General features: G+C 33.0%; 1 protein-coding gene across 1 annotated transcript in view; it reads right to left on the bottom strand.

Moving 5' to 3' along the window:
• Positions 1–5,200: 5,200 nt before the first annotated feature.
• The window catches only part of LOC123532511 (uncharacterized), a 44,001-nt gene continuing 26,323 nt past the window's right edge, over positions 5,201–22,878 (bottom strand). Inside the window, exons 2-4 of the mRNA XM_045313967.2 lie at positions 9,580–9,681; positions 8,837–8,929; positions 5,201–8,278 (exon numbers count right to left, since the gene is read on the bottom strand). Coding sequence (XP_045169902.1) covers positions 8,108–8,278; positions 8,837–8,929; positions 9,580–9,681 — 366 coding nt within the window. The 3' untranslated portion in view covers positions 5,201–8,107. The remainder of the gene's footprint in view (positions 8,279–8,836; positions 8,930–9,579; positions 9,682–22,878) is intronic.

The following is a 22,878-nucleotide window of genomic DNA, read 5'->3' as shown; positions in this document are numbered from 1 at the left end:
AGTTATTGCAGGAGAAAAATTAAGTAACATCTAAGCACTAGACACTAGTCAGTTGCAGCCATGAAATAAACCATGACCGTTACTACAGTCTAAAGTTCAACCCACTAGAAACTTCCTCACTATTTCCGTGTATCAAGCAAAAAGATTCTTTGTTTGGTTTAACGCCTCACCGACATAATTTTAGGTCATGTGGCGACTTTCAAGCTTTGATGGTGAAGGATGACCCCAGCTGCCCCTCATCAAGCAGAAAGAGGAAATGCTGCAAATGAAACACACAAATTAAAAATATGAAACTATTTAAAGGGCTTGTTTGGCAATATCCAAAAATAGCAAATATATTACTAGAAAACGACCTTTGTATTGATTATATATAAAATGCCAGTAATTTGGCGATCATCGATCATTATCTGGCTAGGAAACTTTTGACGAAAAAATGTATCTCTCAAACAAGGTGTCAGTTATATGAGATATTCTGACAATATTTTACGTATTGTTTGACTTCCAGACAGATTTTTATCAAACAGGAAGATGCAACAATTTTGTTTGCCGACAGCAGCAAATAAAGATGTCCGATTTACTACATTATGTTTGAATGATATAGAATTAGCCTACATATATTAAATTAAAGTCATTAATCTGTTGATATACACATGTGCTAACAAGTCTCAGCAGACTGTTTTCAATAGGAAAATTGTTTAGCTTTTAGATTATACATTGTTTTAAGGACAGGTCTATAAATCAGTAGTTTAATTCAATCTATAAAAAACGTCTTTGGAAGCATAGTAAACAAGCAAGTAAAGTAATATCATTCTTGGTTTGACATGGTCAAATCATAAGAGGTACCTAAATACAATTATCGCTGCAGCCACTGTTATCTAAGGAAGTGGAATTCCATTTTCTTGTTAAGCGATTTGTCATTCGTTGGACATTTATAAAGCTCAGCGCGCATGTAGCTTTTCGTACAAATTTTCCGATTGTTATCAGAGGCCAACTGACTAAAAGCAAAACAAAAAAGTAACACTGCATATGCATTAAGATTTAATGCATATGTGATTTTAAATATAATAAATTTCCGTCTGCTTAGGCCGCTTCTGGGGGCGTGAAGGATGTTGCACATTTCATTACCTCTCGTGTAAAGACTCAGTCAAACCGAGCTTGCTACTATTTTGTTTGGTTGCATTCTTTGTTTGCTTTTTTATATTTATACGAGAATATTGTTAGAAATAAATTACTATAATACAGAGGAAGTGCCAAAGTGCATGTCGCTTTCACTTTGCCAATAAGATATAGAAGGGTAAAATGCCAGTCTTTTATCCACTGAGATCCTGAGATCCGACCAGTTTCAAATCCATATGCAGTGGTTATCGGACATGATGTTTTGTCATTACTGTATTTTAAGTATGTGCGACCTTTTCAATGAAGTAGATGATAAGAAATATGCTTGTAATCCTCTAATTGTGTTTAACATCCGCTTTTTGGCTTCTTTTGATGTCATTTCCTTATCCTTCTTAAACGTATAAATAAAGTTTCTAACTATACCTAAATTCTTGTAATAAGTAACGTTTATCAGGATAGAGATAAGCATTAACTGGGTCAGTCATCAATACAAACCAGGTTATTGTCCGAGTAAAATAAATCAGGTCAATACAGTATGTATGCAATTGTTTGAAAAAGCATCTTTCTGGTCTATGGAGTGTATTGGTGAAACAATTTTGGAAGAAAATCGTTACTGTTTTGTTTCCTTTCTATATACTGGCAGACCCCAGACAGTTTATTATCACGAAGGAAATAATTGAATAAGTACATAGTGATAGATGTGTTCGGAATTGTTATCTTATGTTCACACATTGGTGATAATTGTTCTCCTGTCTTACACGGTACATGTGGTAATGCCATATATGATATTTATCAAGCCGAAACAAAATAAAAAACTAATGTTCACTATTGTTTGCTGGTGATACGCGGGGCTTATTGATACATATGGGTTTTCACCATATCTGGTCATACTGTTGTCATAGAAACGACCACAGTTATTACTCTATTTACTTTTGCTACCTAAACTAATGAGTAATTTTGAGGATATGATAAACATAGCCATAAAATAGAAGGTTGGTGGCCTTACAACAGTCCTATAAATAACTAAAGAAACAGTTCTGATCGGAACAAAAGGAAGTTCAGAATAGGCAAACGCATTACGGTTTACCGGTAATGACTGCTTAAAGTAACAATGAAATTATTTCATTGTTGAATCATTTCATTGTTGAATCTGAAGTCGTAATAATTTTGTACATGTAGCTTGGAATCACTAGTCAGCGGCCTAGTGACTGATATTGCGCTTAATACGCAAGTTTGATTCCTCCTGGTGACTGGCATCCTGACTTCTTTTTATTGCTAACTGAAAAATAGATGATTACATAAAAAGATATTTACACAAATGGGGTATTTGGCTGGAATCTGTAAGGTTCAAATAACTCGTGTCGTTAGATTGGCTGGAAACACAACTTCAAAAAGTATACAAGATATTTATTTAACCCACCCCAGCACACGCCACCAAAATCAATTGTACAATTTTCTCCCTTAGTATTCGAGCGCATAAAGTTGGCTTGTAGGTCAAAGGTCACGGTCCCAAATTGAGTTCAAATGGCAAATCTGTTGTTTGTTTGTTTGTTTTGTATTTTGTGTCCAAAGCACTCTTTTACAAGGCATTGACCTTAAACTTCAAAATGAGGGGGGGGGGGGGGGGGGGGGGGGTAGTAATGAGACGATGTGAGGACACACACTCTTTAACCGTATATTGCGCCTTTTTGCGGAGCTGTTGTTATAATTGATTGCACTGCTATCCATCTATATTAAATGTTGTTATTGCGCATTTTCTCTATTATATGCTCTCCTATTTAATTGAATACACTTATTAACTAAATTCTGCCTAAAACCGTTTAGCGTAGGAGGACGTTGTTTGTTGTTATATCCAGATGTTGTGCAAATTGATAGTCTGACATTTACTTTTGTTTTCTGATACTCATGATATAAAACCAAATATTATTGAAGTAAGAAAATGTTAAGTGAAGTTACAATGACTGACTTTTGTGCGCTAAAACGGATATAAACCACATTCGGATTTCTGGTGAATTCTTAAATCGACGTTAGTATTTATATTAATTTTAAGACCTAAAAACATGCAATTTCATCAAAACAATATAAGGCTTAAATACTATAAACTTCTGACGACAGTATCCCTTCTGAAACATTTTCCCGTAGGTATACACACTTGTTCTCTGAAAACTGTTTTCTCGAAGTATGTTGACGTAAGCCTCGATAACATTTGTTTTGTTATTATACTGTGGGTGTCTTCTTCTTCTTTTTCCAGAAGATCTAAATGGCTTCCTAATGAATTGACGTTCAGTGTGCCATACAATCACTTACAACCTGGAGTCAAATGATTTTTCTGCCAAGTCTTCACACGGCGTGTCGACTAAGCATGACTTGTGTTGCAGCAGCCTGTGCCCAGCTTGTTGTCACCACGGGAAGTGTCGTACAATATCATACTCATATACCGAATTCAGATTAACATTGTAATTCCATATGTTAGGAAGGCCATGTATTGTCTGTTATTGTCCCGTAAAATAAAATCATACTGTCAATTTTTCTGAAAACAACAATGTTAAATTGGTTTCGTTGTCCAGAGACAAGATATGGCTGAATTGTAATGTATTTGCCTAAAAAGGAAGTTATGTTCTAATATATTTCAAAGTTATAGAATTTGGTTTCGGCAGAATGGCGTTTTGCGTTTTTTAAGGATATGATGACTTCACATTTTTTAAAGTTAAATTTCTCTATGTAGTTACAGTTGTTTATGTTTTAGTTAATTAAACTGTAAAATCTTGCCACAATCATCTCTCACTTGGACATATAAAGACTGAAAAAAACCGGTCGATTTATTGTTCATATTAGACGTAAGATGTATTGTACGCTCGTTACACGTGTCATTGTTCGCGTAATTGACGCTGAATTAAATTTCATGCCATCATAAACTGGAAATGAAACTTTGATCGGATAAGACAATTTATCAGTGTTAGGGAAATGTCGATAGAAATTAGCGGTGATGAGTCTGACGCGTGCTTTTTACCAGAATAAGTGCATTTGATGGAAACATAATTATCACCTTTTCTGTCAGGAACTATGTCCTGTCCATGAAAGACCAGGTTTTTAATAAGTAATTGCGTAAAGTTTTGACATAAGTTTTGATTATATACCAGTGTGAACGGAAGTATATTTTCCCGTCTCTGGTTGAAGTGGCAGTGTGCCGGAGGTCATAAGCGTGCTGCATGGTCGCATCATAACAGGGGCGTGAAAACTGGTACTAGTAGCTTCCTTGTTTGGGGATTGGCATTAAGATGTTAGTTCTAGTACTGGTCAGCCTGCTGTCTGTGTAATGTGACTGATTTTTGATACTATTGCACGTGACTATGGTGTGATATTCCAGTGAGAAAACACTAAGGTCATTATGCTCACTGCTTCAAGTAGGCACTGTCGTTTAAATGAATGAAATTTGTTGAAAAAGATGCTGACCCGAACACAAATACACACATATATTGATATGCAAATAATGTCTATTTGATATACCTGAAATAACTGTGTCCATTATATTTGACTTAACATTCAATGTGCTTTCATAGTCGAAAGGACGTAAGTATAAAATTTACTTGTGCCCATTCCATTTAACTTAATGCTTGACATAAGTTTTAAAATCTGTTGGATAAAGCTGCCCTGCCAGTTTAAACGGAGATACAGAATAAAATGTCTGTCGTCTTCGGGTATAATATAGCGAGTACCACTGACTTGTTGAGTCCAGAGGCTCATTACAGGCCACATCAATTTATATCTGGTACGCTTTCATAACACATATCAGAAAAGAACCTTTTGCTCTTGGGCAAAACATAGTCCTTGCAGACAACGTATATTCCGTTTCATTTATAAGGCTGAATCTGCCTTATTGGTCTCCCGGATAAAGCAGCAACTTTCCATTAACAGCCAGTCAGCTTACTTAAAAATAAGGTTTTGTACCAATTTCAATTTTTCTCTAGCAGCCATCTGTCAAAATTGCCCCCACTTGACTGGCTGCCTACTACAGGTTAGACTGTACATTTAATACATATATAGAATACAAGTAAAAAATGAAAACAAACTACTAAAACTATTTGCATAGCGTTGTTTACATATCATTTTACAATATATTTTGACATATAGACCAGCTGTTTCAACATCATTTTTGTTTCAGTCCAGTATTTAAAGCTTTGTACGTTGTTAAATGTCTTCACATTGATATAATTATCAAAGAAAGATAAATCGTGAGCTCACGATATTTTCTTCCGAAGAAATTAAATATAAAGCAATTTAATATATCTACAAACAATGTAGTTTGAAAATTTAAACACGTACCACACGTGTCGCTAGACGTTTATCCTTACTTTGTACCAAATAAGAGGGTTCATCTAGAAGCCATATTACTGTATCCATAAAATTGAAACAAAGGCGTAGACTAACACCGGTATTTTTAGGGGTTTTTTTTAGATACATTGCAAACTCTTTTGACATTTAACTGCACACAGAGGTAGGTGTTTTTCTTTCATAACAGAACAACAACCTACTCGACAATAAAATAACACACCACATCATGTAAACATTAAAATGGTCTTTCAGCTGTCATCTGTGAAAATAATACTGGTATGCTCGCATCATAAAGTTCTCTATGTAATACTGAGGCATGTAATTACTTAGTGACAAAAACTGATTTTAGACCTTAATTAGATAGTGACATTTGGTGTTTTATCTATGTATTCTGATAACTCTATATTGTAAGCAATATTTTTATGAGATTTACAGACAACATTGCCAAAGGTACCAAGATACTAGGGTAGGAATACTTATTGTTTCTTTTTTTCTTTAGTACCCCTGTTTTATGGCTCCAGAGACAGTACTTCTGAATCAACCCTCTTTTTATAGCTATTTTAGATTGTGTATCTAGAATATGACCTTTCTTGACACGTAATTAATGGATTTCCTGCAATTCCTTCACAGATTGTTTATCAGACAAAAAGCATAATATCACGCTATTACTTAACAAATTTGTTTCCCGCCCAAGACATATAATATGTACCTTGACATTTTCGAATGGTACAATAGTTTAAACTGTAAAGCAGTATACCGCGCATTCATTTGTCATACAAACTATTAAGAAGTTGCTTTACAATTATATTGAACTGTGCTGACATGTATAAGTAATAAATGATCTTGTATTCGCATAAATGTAATGTAATATTTGCATGTATGTCACTAAGGCCTAAAAATAAAACATCTAAATTTTCAATAAATATTCTATAAACACATTTTGGCATTCTGAATTAGCATTTCAACTACATTATTAATTGCTAACATATATCAAATTCAACGCAATAAGATAATGAGTTTATGTACAAGAAATCAAGCCAGTTTGTTGATATGTCTTGTTTAACCCATCAAAGATCATATGCTTTGTTTATAATTTACACTTTCTAAAATCGTAGACATAACACCGTTTCAATACTGAACTTTTAAAAATTACACAGTATTTGTAAAGTTACTCTTGTGGAAGAATACATTGTTTAGGCTGAGCAGCATAAAACACTTTGATATATATTTCAGACAACATTGCAATATAAAAAATCCAGTTTAAATATTGCAGGAAATAAAAATGACACATTTTAGAATGCCACAATTTTAGAGTGCGAAGTCACTTTCTTACTTTATCAAGCTCTGTGACAGATAGTCTGCAGGCTGTATTTCAAATTAGAATTAAATAGTTTCCTTAGATTATGTACTACTATATTAAGGAAGTTAACGAAGGAACTAAAATTTTGTTAATACTATTATCATATTCTAATACACATGACACTTTTATATATTTATGCATCGGTGGTCAAATGGTCTTAACAATGATCAACGTTCTATTATATCAAGCCTGGGTATGTCAAAAATGTATATGAAACGAAAGCCACACTAGGCAAGACGTTAGAACTTTTAAACAAAACTCTATGCCATTCTGTAAACTTTACTTTTATGACTGTGGGTTTAAATGATCGAAGGTATTTACTAGCACTTTGATCAATGAATGTAGTGGTGCTCTTTAACTTACGTTCTTTATTTCTTACAGGGTTATCGAATTAATAAGAACGTATCGCGTCATTAATATCGTTTCCTTGGCATCCTTGCGTAGACATTAGGGTGCAGCTTATAAATCATTCTAAACTTTTTTGAATAACAGTCACACGATGCGCTATAATGCGAACGATGGAATTTAGCATGAAATGTTATTACGAATTCTTATTACTGAAAAATCATTATCTTAGACAATCAGTAATGAAAGTCATTTAACAGGCTAAAGATGTCTTCCAATATTGCGACAAAGAAATCTATTTTTCGTGTGAAAATAAATGTTTATGTAAATGATAAGTCACAGTTTCTCAAATACGTCTACACTAGATATATTTTTCTTTGATACGCCGCTTGCAAATTTGCCTTAAAACGGCTATATAATTATACGTCATTGAGATGAATTTTCTCATCATAAATACAACATATTCATATACGACGTCATTATAACACAGTATACTTAGCGTATCTGTTGCAGAATATAGTTTACAAAACACAGATCTGTTTTTGAAACAGGTATTTTGATACTCTTGTTGCATTTTGATTTGAAAGCTTTGAAAAAAAGAATATCTAAATATTTAAGCAAGCACTTGCTAAATTCAATTTAGTATAGTTTACACACCACACGTATTGGCTTTATATACATTTTGTAACTACAATATACTGATATCAAGCACAAAAGTACCTATTACGTCAAAAATTATATCATATTGGAACTATGATCAACATTCCTTTAGTTTATTTCGTTTGTTGATATCTTTGTTGGTTCTGTCCAGAAACTGTCTTCTGGAATGTCTTCATTATCTAGAAATCTCAAGAACATATCTAAATAGGTACTTTTCGCTACACCAAGTTTAAGCGCGTTAGCACGTCGATACACACGTCTAGAAAATATAATATTTATGTTTTAAGTGACTTATCACTTTGCATACACTTTTGACTGTTTGGTAAAACGTGAATATGCTGATGGTGTCTTTGATCTCTGGATTTTTGCTGACGGCATTTTCACTGTGGACGACTGTCTTAATTTCAATATACGAGTCCTACAAATTACACACTTGAGAGGCAAGCATCGTTGTGAGACTGCAACCTTGAATTGAAAATTTCAGATTTTATGAATTATAAGAATATATATGTCGTGCGAAAGCAACGAAGAACGACGTATACATATCTAAATCATGAAAGGAAAAATCATTTTTTACTTGCGAACATCCATTAATGTGATTTTGTATCATTCAAAATAAAATCGATGCAGAGCGGTGCACTCTGGAAATTGTCATCCTATTTCCCGACGAGAGTGTCTAGAAACAGTTAATAATTATAATATCTCATTAAGGGAGTAAAACTCTTTTACTAAACATTTAAACTTCTCAATGCTTCAGAATATTATTAGGTATCTTGAAATTCAATAAATCAGCTCCTATTGGATTTGTTTCAAAATTTAAAAAAAAAATCAACGTAAATGTAGACCATACCAACAACAACTGAAGACAAGTCATTATCCCATTCAATTATTTAATGTACATAAACGTAATGGTGCAGTACCTGGTTATTGGTCACGTGTCCAATTTTTGGCATTGGCTACCTAAGTGTGTTTTGCACAGTCGTATAACTATATTTCTATCTGATATATGATAAAACTTTATACCTGTATAGTTTTAATGAAGCACTTTCTGCAGATGACTTTATGGCCACATGGAAATGTCTGCATGGTTGCTTTAGCACTCATGCATATCACACACTACAAAAATACATAAATTATATATAAGCAGTTCACAAAATAATGTTACAATTATCACATGTATCTCTACTTCACAAGAACAGTTGAAATATGAGTCGTGCCATGAGAAAACCAACATAGTGGGTGTGCGACCAGCATGGATCCAGACCAGCCTGCGCATCCTCACAGTCTGGTCAGGCTCCATGCTGTTCGCTTTTAAAGCCTATTGGAATTGGAGAAACTGTTAGCGAACAGCATGGATCCTGACCAGACTGCGCGGATGCGCAGGCTGGTCTGGATCCGTGCTGGTCGCAAAGCCACTATGTTGGTTTTCCCATGGCACGGCTCATATGTTCTACACGTTTCAAATACTACGAATGTCATTTTCATTTACTAGAAATATTGTATCAGGAGATCGTTCAGTTTGGACTGATTGGTTTAAGAGTGCTTGTGAAATTCCCCCTTTTTTATAAAAGCGTTACTGGAGCTGACGACATATCAAACTGTATTCGGGAATGTATCCGATTATAAGCTCGGCCATATTAACTGTTATTTCATTACTTAAAGAAATGTTTTGCTGTTCTATCAAATTTAGATTTAACATTTATCCTACTACACCAGAGGTTTCACAGTGATTTTCTGAACTAAAATGATTTAATTATTAGACATACCTCTTCGTCTTCAGTGGTTACTGTTGACTTCACTGGTGTCTTCGTTGGTGACGTCACAGTCTGTTCTGTGTCTTTGTCGTCGATTTTCGCTAGCAATTTATCCTGAAAGCAAACAATAATATCATATGAAGAAACTATTAATTAAAGTGTGTAACCCACGTCAATGTAAATAACACGTGGTTTTAGATGTAGTAACACGACATTGTACTAATTACACAATTTATACAACTTACTGGGCCAAATGGTTCGCACTGATGCAACTATTGCCACATAATTTGATTAACAAACGCCGTCCATTAAGTATCAGCCAGACATTCCATAATTATCAAATGAATAATAAATTACAGGCAACATGCCATTCCGGGATTGTCTTCCTGTGTTCTTTACGAAATTAGAATTAATCTCTTGTAATTACTAGGACGAAGCCCAAGGAATAATAGTAATTAGTGTTAATGCAACTTAATAAATTCCCCAACAAATCACGATTCTTTTAGGACAGGTGATTTTTTTTGTGCTAAGGAATTGTACCACAAGGCCTGGTGCATTAGATACACAAAATATGATAAAACATTTAATTACGAACTGGTGTGCGATGGATGTTACATGTATTTGAAGATAAAAATTGTATATATTCCTTTTAAACGTATGAGAGCAGCAGCGTATTCTATTAGAAAATGTATATATGAATCTTATAAGCATACATTTAATGCCTTTGCAAAAGACAGAGCAACAACAGATGCATAAGAGTCCAATAAAGGAAGTCAGAATACAATGTCCTATAAACTCAACCCCATTATGCTTTACGTACTGACTATCATGGAGTCTGTCATGAGTTTCCACAAGGGACAGTCAAAGTATTTTTCTTAAAAAAATCCAAAGACACATAAAAGTGTTAAGAGAATCTTCCTAAGATATGTTTTGGGGTCAAATTCCCCACGCATGCTTCGAAATGTCTTCCGTTGCAAAACCAAATGTCGTCATTAAATGTGCATCAGCAGCACGCATTTCTTAACAGCATTGAAGTTTTTATTCAAATGGCCTATTGCACAAACACGAGAAATATTTGTTTTACTAGAAACTTGCGTGATGTGATTCTTTGCGTGTGTGTCACACAGTTAAATTCACACTTGCATGTAGACTTATCGTTATTACGTATCGTTAAATTTGTAACAGTATTCATTTTCTATTATGATTAAATATTGATTCAAAATAAAATATTTTCCTTTCCAACAAACGTCTGATTAATGAGAAATGTGTATGCTAATACATCAAATACGAACAATTCTTTCTGTTGCGAAATTCTTTATTTTGATTGCAAGCTTTGTGCATATTATGGTCGTGATGCAAGTTACAATGTCACTAAATATCTGCTATCAAACCATAGTTGCTGTCGGTAATGAATGAGTGTTTTACGGAATAAACAGCACAACCAATTCACCCTGAAACAGCTCATAACTAACATTATAAGACGTGTCTAAATATAGTGGAACACTTAAAAATGTAGAGCATTTATTTTGGGAAAATTGCCATGTTCAAGTTTTGTTGAACTGCCTAACTAGATTCTGAAACTGAAGTAAAGTTTGACATAGACATAGTACGTTTTGGGTTTTGGAAGCAATGTGAGATGTAATGTGTTACAATTTATCATTTATTTGATGAAGTGTTTTACATTTCAAACGAAGAAGAAATAAGGGTTGTTCTTTTAGTCATTTCTGACTTATTTGAAAATAATGATCAATACAGAAAAAAAACAAATATCATCGTGGTAAACTATCATGAGATGAAGTCGTCGCGCGTTAACTAAAAAAATAGTTTAAAAGCTTTTGATTCAGTTTTAGAATCAGTAGTGACGACAGAGAAATAACATGACAGATTTAAAGTTAGCTTTCATATGCCTGTAGTTCTCTAGGAAAAGTATTACAAACAATGAAAATTGATACAAACTGGAGCTAGACTACTAAACATAGTAACTCCTTTTCTAGATCATTTCTTCTATTTCTCTTTTTGCCAAAGAATGTTATCATCAATTTTTATTTAAATCTTATCAGATTATTAAATATAACATAAACTGTTTTGACAATTTGAACAGTTTTGTTTAAGATTTCTATGAAATCTAATCCATTCTTATTTAAAACTAGTTTGACTTTTGAAAAGCATTTATTAAATATATTGTTCGATTCGTATTTAAAATGATAATAAATTTCAAACATAAACTGTGCAAATTGCTTGCATTTTTACATAATAAACTCATACATTAAGCTTGCTGCAAAAACACACAATTGGATATTAAAACGAAAATGAGAAACAACTTGACGCAATAAAACCATATTTAATTTGAAAAATTCAACCAAGTGTTTCATGTTATCATCAAAGCCATTGCGCAAATGAACCTTAATTGCTCATAACCCGCCATAAACATTCATAACTGCATAGTTTGATTGAAATCGAAGGCAATAATGCATTCATTACATGCATTATATTGAATTTGCAGGAAACGTGAAACTAACTCCTGAGCTTTTAACGATGTTATTCGATATTAATATTTCTTTAAACTAGAAACCATCGAAGCATTTTCAAAGCCTTTCAGAGATATGGACATTGAGAAAAGGAAATTGTGAATATGTTTAGTTTCCAGATGGCTTCACGTATATTATTATGTCGCCACGTTATATAACATTAATTATATGTATGGATAATTCGTACTTAGCTGTATTTTAGGTTTTGAAAAAGTGTCTGTTACCGAGAACAAGGCAAACAGTGAAAATTGCAGACTCGGTTTGATTGTGTGTTCATGAAAAGTAACTGAAAATGCAACACTGCCCACGCCCCCTAGCACCGGCTTAAGCAGTATTCAATCTCTAAATCTAAATGAGTTGAAACCAATGATCCTGAAGGACCGGAAAATATATCAACACTGAGCTTCCTTTTTTAACATTTTGTTTAAGTTAGCCCTTTTACTCAAAAGGCTAATTCAAACCTTATCATGAAGTCTGTCTCTGGTTTCACAGGAACTTTAGAAAATAAAACCCAAAACAAATTAAAGCTTCTGAGAATCATCTTAAGTTATGTCTTATAAAATTCGAAATGACTTCCGTCGCAAAACAAGTGTCCTCATTAAATGTGCATTAGCTACCCGCATTTATTGACTGACGTGCAGATATTGTTCTAATGGCCTGTGGCACAAACGCGAAAAAAATTAATTTTAACTAGAAACTCGCGTGACGTAATTCTTTTAACATGTATAATTTATTTACATGAAGACATATTTTGTGAAGCAGTAACAGTACTCATTTACTTTAATGATTGAATTTTGATTCAAAAGAAATTATTTCCCTTTTCGAAGTGTCTAATTAATGAAAAATAAATACAGAGAAAATATGAATGATTTTTTCTGTTGCCAAATGCCTTATTTTAGTTGCAGAGTGTGTGATTGTGCGATGTATCTAAATATAGTGGAACGTTTCCTTCACATGAATCCTGAAAATGTAGAGCTTTTGTTTTGGGAATGTTGCAAATTATGTCTACCAGGTCAACTGAAGTTTGATATACATAAAGAAAGTTTAAGTTTTTGCTTTTTTGCAAAGCAATACAAATGTATTGTAGATAATATTTTTATCAAGTATATCATATGAGTAATAGCATCGCGGTACAATATTCTATTATGATATATATGATAAAGAACATTATAACTGATCAAGTAAAAAGCTCCTGTTTCCAATCAGATATAATAAATGGTCCAACAAAGCACACAAAAAAAGAAAAATAGCACAATATATATATATAATCCTGTTTTTATATTCATCTTAATCTTAGGGAAAGTATAAAAAGTATTACAAACGGTGTAAACATAAACTAAATTCAAATATGAAATATATTTCATATAGTAATAGAACAAGAATTATTGACTACGCAGTAGTTTATCATTTCAGTCAATACATATCATAGTAGATCATCAAAAAAAAAACTTTTCTTTTTATAATCATCTTATTATTTTCAGTATTATTAGCTTCTTGGTAATCATTTCTATGAAATTTTATTCGTTCGTATTTATAAAGAGTTTTACTTTTGAAAATCATTTATTTATTTTTTGTTCATTTCAAATTAAAAGAAAACACTCTTCTTTAAAAACCATATTATTAGATATTAAAACGAAAATGAGAAACAACTTGACACATCAAAACCATATTTAATTTGAAAATTTCAACCAAGCGTTTCGTGTTATCATCAATGAACCTTAATTGCTCATAACCCGCCATAAACATTTATAACTGCTTAGTTTGATTGATATCGAAAGCAGCAATAAATTGATTAAAAGCATTAAATTGAACTTTGCAGGAAACGTCAAATTAACGCTTCAGCTTTTACGGGGTTGTTCGATATCAACATTTTCTTCGAAATATGATTTTAATTACGTAATTATTGTGTCGTCATGTAAAATAATATTTAAGATCGTATTTAGCTGTTCTCGTATTGTTCTATTTTAGGGAGAGTCCCTGTTCAAAGTGCCGCCATAAAATTCTGATGCACATTTGAATTAACATGAAAAACAAATCCAAATGTACTGATCATTATAGCCAAATATTAACCTGGTCGTAATTCGTCGTAAACATTCGGAATTTCCCAGACAAATTAAAAGCAAAACGAAATGCATTTCCATTTATTTGACTTAGTTTCACTGATAAAATTGTAAACTTTTTCTGTGAGTATATCTAGTATAATTATATTCTTCAGCCTTTGAGGACGAAGATCAGTTAAAGTTATTTGAATTATTATTATCTAGGTATGAATCCCAAGTTCACCTTTTTCGCATTTTGTTTAAATAACACTTTTACTCTAAAAACTAATAAAAATATGTTGTTTCAAAAACTCGATACATATCTGTCTTTTAATGATACATATGAGTCATTGACATAAAATATATTTTCGTGCACTTTCACTTATATGCGTACTTGTTTGATGATAAAAAGAAAGTTCAATTACTCTTTAAGCTAGCTGACCAATCTTGAAAATAAAGGAATATGGCAAAACCATTTACTCTTAAAAATATATTCAAGAACAAATTTCAGTCGACACTCTTTGAGTCTCTAAGTAATTAACTTTGAAAAAAAAATCAATTTTGCTTTATTTTAAACAGAATCGATATTAAAGTGTATTGTTGTGAAATTGTCACAACATTCATTCATCTTAATTTAATAATGAACACTCCATGACGCAAACACGTAAAAGTCATTAAAGCTTGAGACCATTAACCCTGCTCTCCGCTCTATAATCAGCCGAAATAGTGAAACCAGTAATTTCAGTTGTCATTGAAAGCAGTTATTTCCTGGAGCTTAAAGATGCCAATTAATTTCTACGCCATAGTCAAACCGCATGAAATCTGTTCATTGCATTTTCATATTGCAAATTTCTTTGAAGCTTTTTGCAGCATTTCAATATTGATTTCTCGAAATATTTGTCACAAAAAAATGCAATATCATTTCTGTCTAAATCAGTCTATGATTAAAACGCTATCCTTTTGTATTTTATAATAAGTCTAATTTTAAAATAAGTGATGTCTTATTTATTTATTGAAACACTAGGATACGGATGAAATATATGTGGCGTCCATTAATGTATAAAATAGAATATAAGCATGCCAGGTATTGAGTACAGAAGAATATTTGATGAATTCAGATTTGCTCTATCACATTACATGTATTGGTTAATACAACCTTGATATCATGTCTTTTCATCAGCTCTTGCCTTGCCGCTAACAATAAATCTAATGAATTTAATAACGAAGCGTCATCATCTTGGAACAAAACAAAAGAATCTGATATGGCTGCAAAAATATGTTGAAATTATGCATTTCAAACATGCATTTATTTTTTGTTTCATTGCATTCCAAAATATTTTTAAATTATTGAAATCACTAAAGCAATTCTTTTGGCGAGACAGAGTATTTTTGTACTTGTAATTAGACATCCAGGACTGCACCAAACGAGAAAAAGCCATTCGCGTCAGCTGCCCGTCCCTGGCTTAGATTAACTTAATAGGTTCTTGATTAATAAGGGAATAAATTTACTCTGTAAACGGACTTGTGGACATGACTTCATTCGATTTAATTAATTGCTTCCCTGAGTTTTATTTGATACCTCCGAACGTTTGCTGCTTTCCGTTAGTATTATCAATAACACGTGTTTACTGAATAGACAAGCTCTAGTGTGTTCGAATCTGCATTGACTGCATGGATGAGACATATATGGAAATCAACATCCCATATTGGTATGAAGGTACAATAAAAAGGTAGGTAAATAGTATCTCTTGTCAAAATGGATGGACTTACTTTCTATATAATAAATGTTACCATAATAAATGCTACACATAAATGATCTTTTGTTTTTACACCAAAATAACACATATGGCCTTTCCAACATGTATAACACATAGGAGCCATTTTTCTATTTTAAGTAAAACAAAATGTGTCCTTATGCTTGCTTGCACCTCTTATTTCTATCAGGCAATGAACTGGTAAAATTTATTTTGCATTGTTTTGAAAGTAGCGACAGTATGGGCGGCGTTCTTTGAATGTTTCTTTTCTTGGTTGCATTTTGTCCTTGTTTTACTTTTATTTCAACAGAATCTACGATGGTTATGTAATTTCAGTTCAAACTTTTTAGGTTAAACAATATCTTTCAGTTTGATACGTCAAATGAAATAACTGTTGGAATTTTAGGGCCAATGTAACAATGCTTCAGGTAATGCATGCAGGTAACAATACATTCTTCATCAGCAACGGGAGGATTTCAAATTTTACCTTATTTGACAAGATCTTTTAATATTGTCAGTGTTGACTTTCGAGGCAACTTTCTATTTTGGACATAAGGAAACATAACTTGATTACATTTAATCTATCGAAATCCAAATCTGCTATATATTTCAATACATATAGGAGGTAAGTTATCTTTTATTATAGAATTACATCGTTTAGTAAATATGGGTGTGGGAAAGCAAAACGTATTAAATGTCAAATTTTGATAGACAAACGTGTTTGTTTCTTTAACCTTTTCATGCTAATTTGACCATTCAAATGGCATAGGTAGGACTATTTAAACAAGAGGGCCAAGATGGCCTTAGGTCGCTCACCCGAGAAACACACCATAACACACAATAACAGTGTAAACATGTTTGACCTAGTGATTTCATGGAAAAAAATATTCTGACCAATTATCATTAAAATTGGAGCAAAGATCTTGAGTATAAATAAGTGTTTTCTTTGATTTAACCTAGTGACCTAGTTTTTGACCCCAGATAAAACATATTCGAACTTGACCTAGATTTCATCAAGGCTATCATTCTGACCAAATTTCATGAAGATCAATTGAAAATAAAGCCTCTATCGCATACACAAGGTTTTCCTTTGATTTGACCTAGTGACCCAGACTACCCATATTCGAACTTGACCTAGATTTCATCAAGGCAACCATTCTGACAAAATTTCATGTAGATCAGTTGAAAAACTTTAGCCTCTATCGCATACACAATGTTTTTCTTTGATTTGACCTGGTGACCTACTTTTTGACCCCAGATTACCCATATTCGAACTTGACCTAGATTTCATCAAAGCAATCATTCTGACCAAATTTCATCAACCTCAATTGAAAAATACCTCATTGCATACAGAAGGGTTTTCTTTGATTTGACCTAGTGACCTACTTTTTGACCCTAGATGACCTATATTCAAATTTGACCTAGATTTCATCAAGGCAATCATTCTGACTTAATTGCAGGAAGATCAATGGAAAATATAGCCTCTATTGCATAACCAATGTTTTCCTTTGATTTGACCTAGTGACCTATTTTTTGACCTCAGATGACCCATTTTCAAACTCGGCCTATATTTTATTAAGGTTATTACTTTGACTTAATTTTAATTGAAAAATACAGCCTCTATCGCATATATAAGCTTTTCCTTTGATTTGACCTAGTGACCTACCTTTTAATCCCAGATAACCCATATTCAAACTTGACCTAGATTTCATCAAGGCAATCATTCTGACCAAAATTCATGAAGATTAATTGAAAAATACAGCCTCTATCGCATACACAAGGTTTTTCTTTGATTTGACCTAGTGACCTAGTTTTTAACCCCAGATGAACCGTTTTCAACTCGGCCTAGATTTCATCAAGGTAATCATTCTGACCAAAATTCATGAAGATTAATTGAAAAATACAGCCTCTATCGCATACACAAGTTTTGAATTTGATTTGACCTAGTGACCTAGTTTTTGATCCAAGATGACCCGTTTTCGAACTCGGCCTAGATTTCATCAAGATAATCATTCTGACCAAAATTCATGAGATAAATTAAAAAATACAGCCTCTATCGCATACAAAAGGTTTTTATTTGATTTGACCTAGTGACCTAGTTTTTGACCCGAGATGACCCCTTTTCAACTCGGCCTAGATTTCATCAAGATAATCATTCTGACCAAAATTCATGAAGATCAATTGAAAATTACAGTCTCTTTGGCATACACAAGATTTTTATTTGATTTGACCTAGTGACCTAGTTTTTGATCCAAGATGACCTATTTTCAAACACGGCCTAGATTTTATCAAGGTTATCATTCTGACCAAATTTCATGAAGATCAGTTGAAAAATACAGCCTCTATCGCATACACAAGCTAAATGTTGACAGACGACAGACAGACAGACGACAGACAGACGACGGACGCCGGACATCGAGTGATCAGAAAAACTCACCTGAGCATTGCAAAACTGCAAGAAATCTTTCAACGAAAACGCATCTTAGGTGGTGTCCCTTATATCGATCTAATGCTAAAAGGTTATTTTAAAACGAGCCTAATATTTTGGATTTTTTCATCATATACCTTAAAGTATAATTTAGATCTATTTATTATTTTCATTAAATGGATATTCTGAAATGTGGCTGTTTTACGGGACCGGTTATCTTGTTTCTGTAAAACATTGCATCTCCAACAATTTGATATATGTTAGCTGTTAAATAAATTCAAATCTCATGTTAATTGAATACGGCATTTCCCTCGAAACAGTTGAATGTCAATAGAATGTCAAAATTATGTTTCATTAAACATTTAAAACTATATGTTAGCTATGGGTTGACAACAGAAATGATTTCTTGTGTCTGTGAAATTATATGGCACCGCAAGGTTGATTTAAAGGCCCGTCATCATTTAATCTCATTAGTAATCAGTTATATGTCAACTACACTGTGTTTAGGTATTCTTGTCATTATCTCTGGAAGAATATCTCACAGAAATGATCCTCCTTTTTCAATATAACGCGAGAGAGAACGCAGTCCAAAACAAGTTACATTTTAACAAGTTACAGTTTAACAAGAGGCCTCCGTGGCCGAGTGGTTAAGGTCGCTGACTTCAAATCACTTGCCCCTCATCGATGTGGGTTCGAGCCTCACTCGGGGCGTTGAATTCTTCATGTGAGGAAGCCATCCAGCTGGCTTACGGAAGGTCGGTGGTTCTACCCAGGTGCCCGCTTGTGATGAAATATTGCATGGAGGGGCACCTGGGGTCTTCCTCCACCATTAAAGCTGGAAAGTCGCCATATGACCTATTATGTTTCGGTGCGATGTTAAATCCGACAAAAAAAAAACAACATTTTAACAAAGATAAACGTTTTTCCTATTGAAATACACCTCTGACCAAATGCTGTCAAGTTCTGACATACCATGAAGTAGATATAAGTATATGGTAACAATAGTAACTGAAATAGTGAAGAATACACACGAATGCACTTCAGTAATTATTTTATTCAATTTTTCTTTGGAAACTGGTTCACTGCAACTGAGTATTTCAAATAATTGTAGATCATTCTTGGCACAACAAATCCAATTTTTCCCCAGTGACAAATTTGTCTGTTAAAAAGGTAATTGTTTCTCTTTGCGTAATTCAATTGTTTTCAGCTAACCTTTCAACTGAAGAGCAATCACAGTCACAGTATCACATTTAATGAGTCAGATATCATCTTAACATTATTAAGGAATTGACTTCTTGCCCATCAACGGAGAGTTCAACTATTTTGACGTATCATTTTGCACTGACTGAATTAATATAGTCTCCAACATTTCCTTGTGATCTAATAATCATAAGTAACTGCTTATGTAAAAATGCACAAAGACTTAAATTACACACCAGATTCTAATAAAATCGTTAGGACCTGTACTCTTACATTTGTCCTTGTCCTTACGTTCGTCCGTACGGGTGTCCGTATGTCCGATTTTGTTTCGTGCGTATCTCACAAAGTAGTGGGCTAAAAGTCATTCAGCATGTGGAGCATGTGAAGCTGTGCACTTAGAGTTTTGTTATGAGATTGCATCCAATCAGACTTGAGTTATTACCCTTGATAATCGCACCTCGACTAAGTAATACATGTATATATGTATAAATAGCTTAGAAATTTGTGTCGCATATACATCAAAATACTATTTTACATGAGTCTAAAACAATACAGCAATGTTGTTCAGCATGTGAAGTTGTGCAACTGGAATATACTTCCTTCTTCCACTTACCCCAATCTAAAAGAATCCCCATACATAGTTTACTCTTTCTGTTCCTTATTTTCGTACCCATATCCCCTCATGATCCACACCCACATTCCAAGGTAATATGGAAGTTTACTTAGTGTTTTATTCCTAACAAGAAACATGGCCATACATTGACATGAAGTGGGGGTTTCAGTGTCCTCTGAATGCACATCTAGCTGATAAATAAGATTCACCTGATTTTGTTTTAAAATTCTTTTGGAATAAAAATATTTTAGAATCTGTCTTATTTTATGGTACAAATATCCGTATGAAGACATTGTCACTATATTACAGGCATGGCGATTGAAACATCTATAAAGCAGTAAAAGCCAATTCCATTTTAAGATATTACTCCTGTGAACTGGCAAAGGAAAGAAATATGTATAATTCTGGCGAATGTGAAACAATGACCCCACGAGATGTACGTAATGCATCATCAAAACCTAGCTTTTACTTTTGCATTCCCATATTAAACACACTGAGAAGTGTCTGGAAGTATCAACAAGATTTCGTTGTATCACCATCCGAAATTCTGAAGTTTTTTCACATACTCCGAACATATAACTGAAACAAATATTGAATGTGCTTGAAATGATACGGATGCATTGCTTAATATCGTTGATATCATTCGTCCAGAAGCCAAATGCTGCATAGTTTATACATTAGAAAACATCTTTGTCTAATTCCCGGCTTAAGTGATCATTCAACAATGTTTTATTACGCAAATAACCATTATAATTTGGTAAAGAAACATACTTTATTCGTACCAATATAAGTAAAATCTTAGTTGATCATATTGCAACATGCTTAAAGAACGGAAACTCGTCTCAAAAATGAGTATGACTGAGTATGTGGATTGCATGTTAATGAAATGGATTTCCATAGGCAGATTTTGTTTACTTGATATGTAATGCGATAAATGACAGAACACACTTGGGACTAAATAATATATAAACGATACAAAATAGTAAATTGCTAAATGTTGTGCGGTATGGCTAATACATACTGCAAGAAAATAAGTTTTTCAATATTTTTAATATTTTCAATTCGGACTGATTTTTTCTAAAAAAGAAAAGACTGATATCATGATTTACTTGTTTTCTAAATTTTGAAGAAACAAGTATAGTGTTTTTTTATACAAACATGCCTGTCTCTAATAATCCATATGTCATTCTTTGTGAGATGTAGGGCTTTTTGCAACTTACAGTTTACAAGAACTAACAAAAATAAGTCCTAAAAGCAGTATGGGATCCAAAGAAAAATATATTTCAGAGACAGTTTATTTCTTTTCTAAGCCAAAGTTTCTCGTTTTTTATCCCCACAGGAATGATAGATTTTCCAGAATATTTAGTACGTCTGTCATAAATCAAATGAAAGGAATTTGTCCAGATGCATTAAGAAATAATACTTTGCTGGTTTCGTATCTTTACGAAACCTCTCTGAACTTAAAAAAAAGTTTAAGGAGCCAAACTCTAAAACCTGTTTTTATATTTTAATAGCTAAAGTGTACACTTTACAACCGTTTCTAAAATATGACAGAAGAAGTCGAAGGCAGCAAAATAAATATGATGGTCCGTCATTTTGTTAATATATTACATTTCGTTTAATATTGCGTTGCTCTTTATGCTCCACCAACATCACATTTATCTTAAATATATCCTGCTCGTTGGGCGAATTTGCTTTAAGTAATAATGACTTTTATGGTGTGATAAGGTAGCTACATATCATGGCTTTGTTTATTATAATGTTACGACTCTGAGCATTGTAATTATATTGCAATTATATTGTAATTATTTTTATTTCTTTCATAGGATCAAGGAATGCTCACTCAATAGTCAATATATATTTAGAATTTCGTTAAAGCTAATGAATTTTACTGTGACAGGTGTTGCACTCCTCACTGTTTCTTATGAACATATTCAAACAAAATGAGGTTGTCACGTTTTGTTTACTTGTTTTCGATTTGTTCTGTTCTTTAAAATTGTCCTATAGATTCATTTAACTCAAAAAATTTAGATTTTTTATTTTGCAATATTTGTGCATATACTACTTATAACATAGCAAGCTTACTTGCTTTACATGTTGTTGACCATTTATTGACATTTTTTGTACTTGAGAATACTTTGTTGATTGCACGATAAAAACACAAACAAATATGTACCATTAGGGCTATTTATTTTTCACATACAGCATACAGCAAACATGGTTGAACATACAGAAATATAACAAAATTTACTTAGCTTTCATAAACGTAGTTGCTATTAAAGACATTAAGATACCTTGTTTGTATTTGTTGTGTAACCTTCTGTCGTCATGTTTAGACCAGTTTTTAAGCTGACTGTATCCGATATCAGCTATCTAATTGAAAGCAAATACATATTAAGCTTCTGTAAGCTGATTTGGCGATCATTAGTGAATAAAGGACTGCATTTCGTGCTGAGAATGAGTGTTTAAAAGGTAGAAAATGGTTATAAGTGAGCCACATTTAAGATTATTTTTATCTCTAACATTATCACACATCAACATTGGCTACGTTTGCCTGATAAAGTTTCTTATGTAGTGATGTTCGTATGTAAACTAGTGAAGTGTATATCCTGAAAATTTGAACAGTTCAATACCATAACAAAATGAAGAATAAAACTGCCCTTATAAATACAGCAGACATGGCCGTTGTTTTTTTTATATTTAAATTTGATTTGACGGGTCAACAACAACGTCTGCAAAATGATATATA

Source organism: Mercenaria mercenaria, chromosome 11 (genome assembly GCF_021730395.1).
Source record: "Mercenaria mercenaria strain notata chromosome 11, MADL_Memer_1, whole genome shotgun sequence".
In the NCBI taxonomy this organism is placed as follows: Eukaryota; Metazoa; Mollusca; class Bivalvia; order Venerida; family Veneridae; genus Mercenaria; species Mercenaria mercenaria.
Note: the sequence above shows the minus strand (reverse complement) of the source record. Positions and strands in the feature narration are given on the sequence as shown.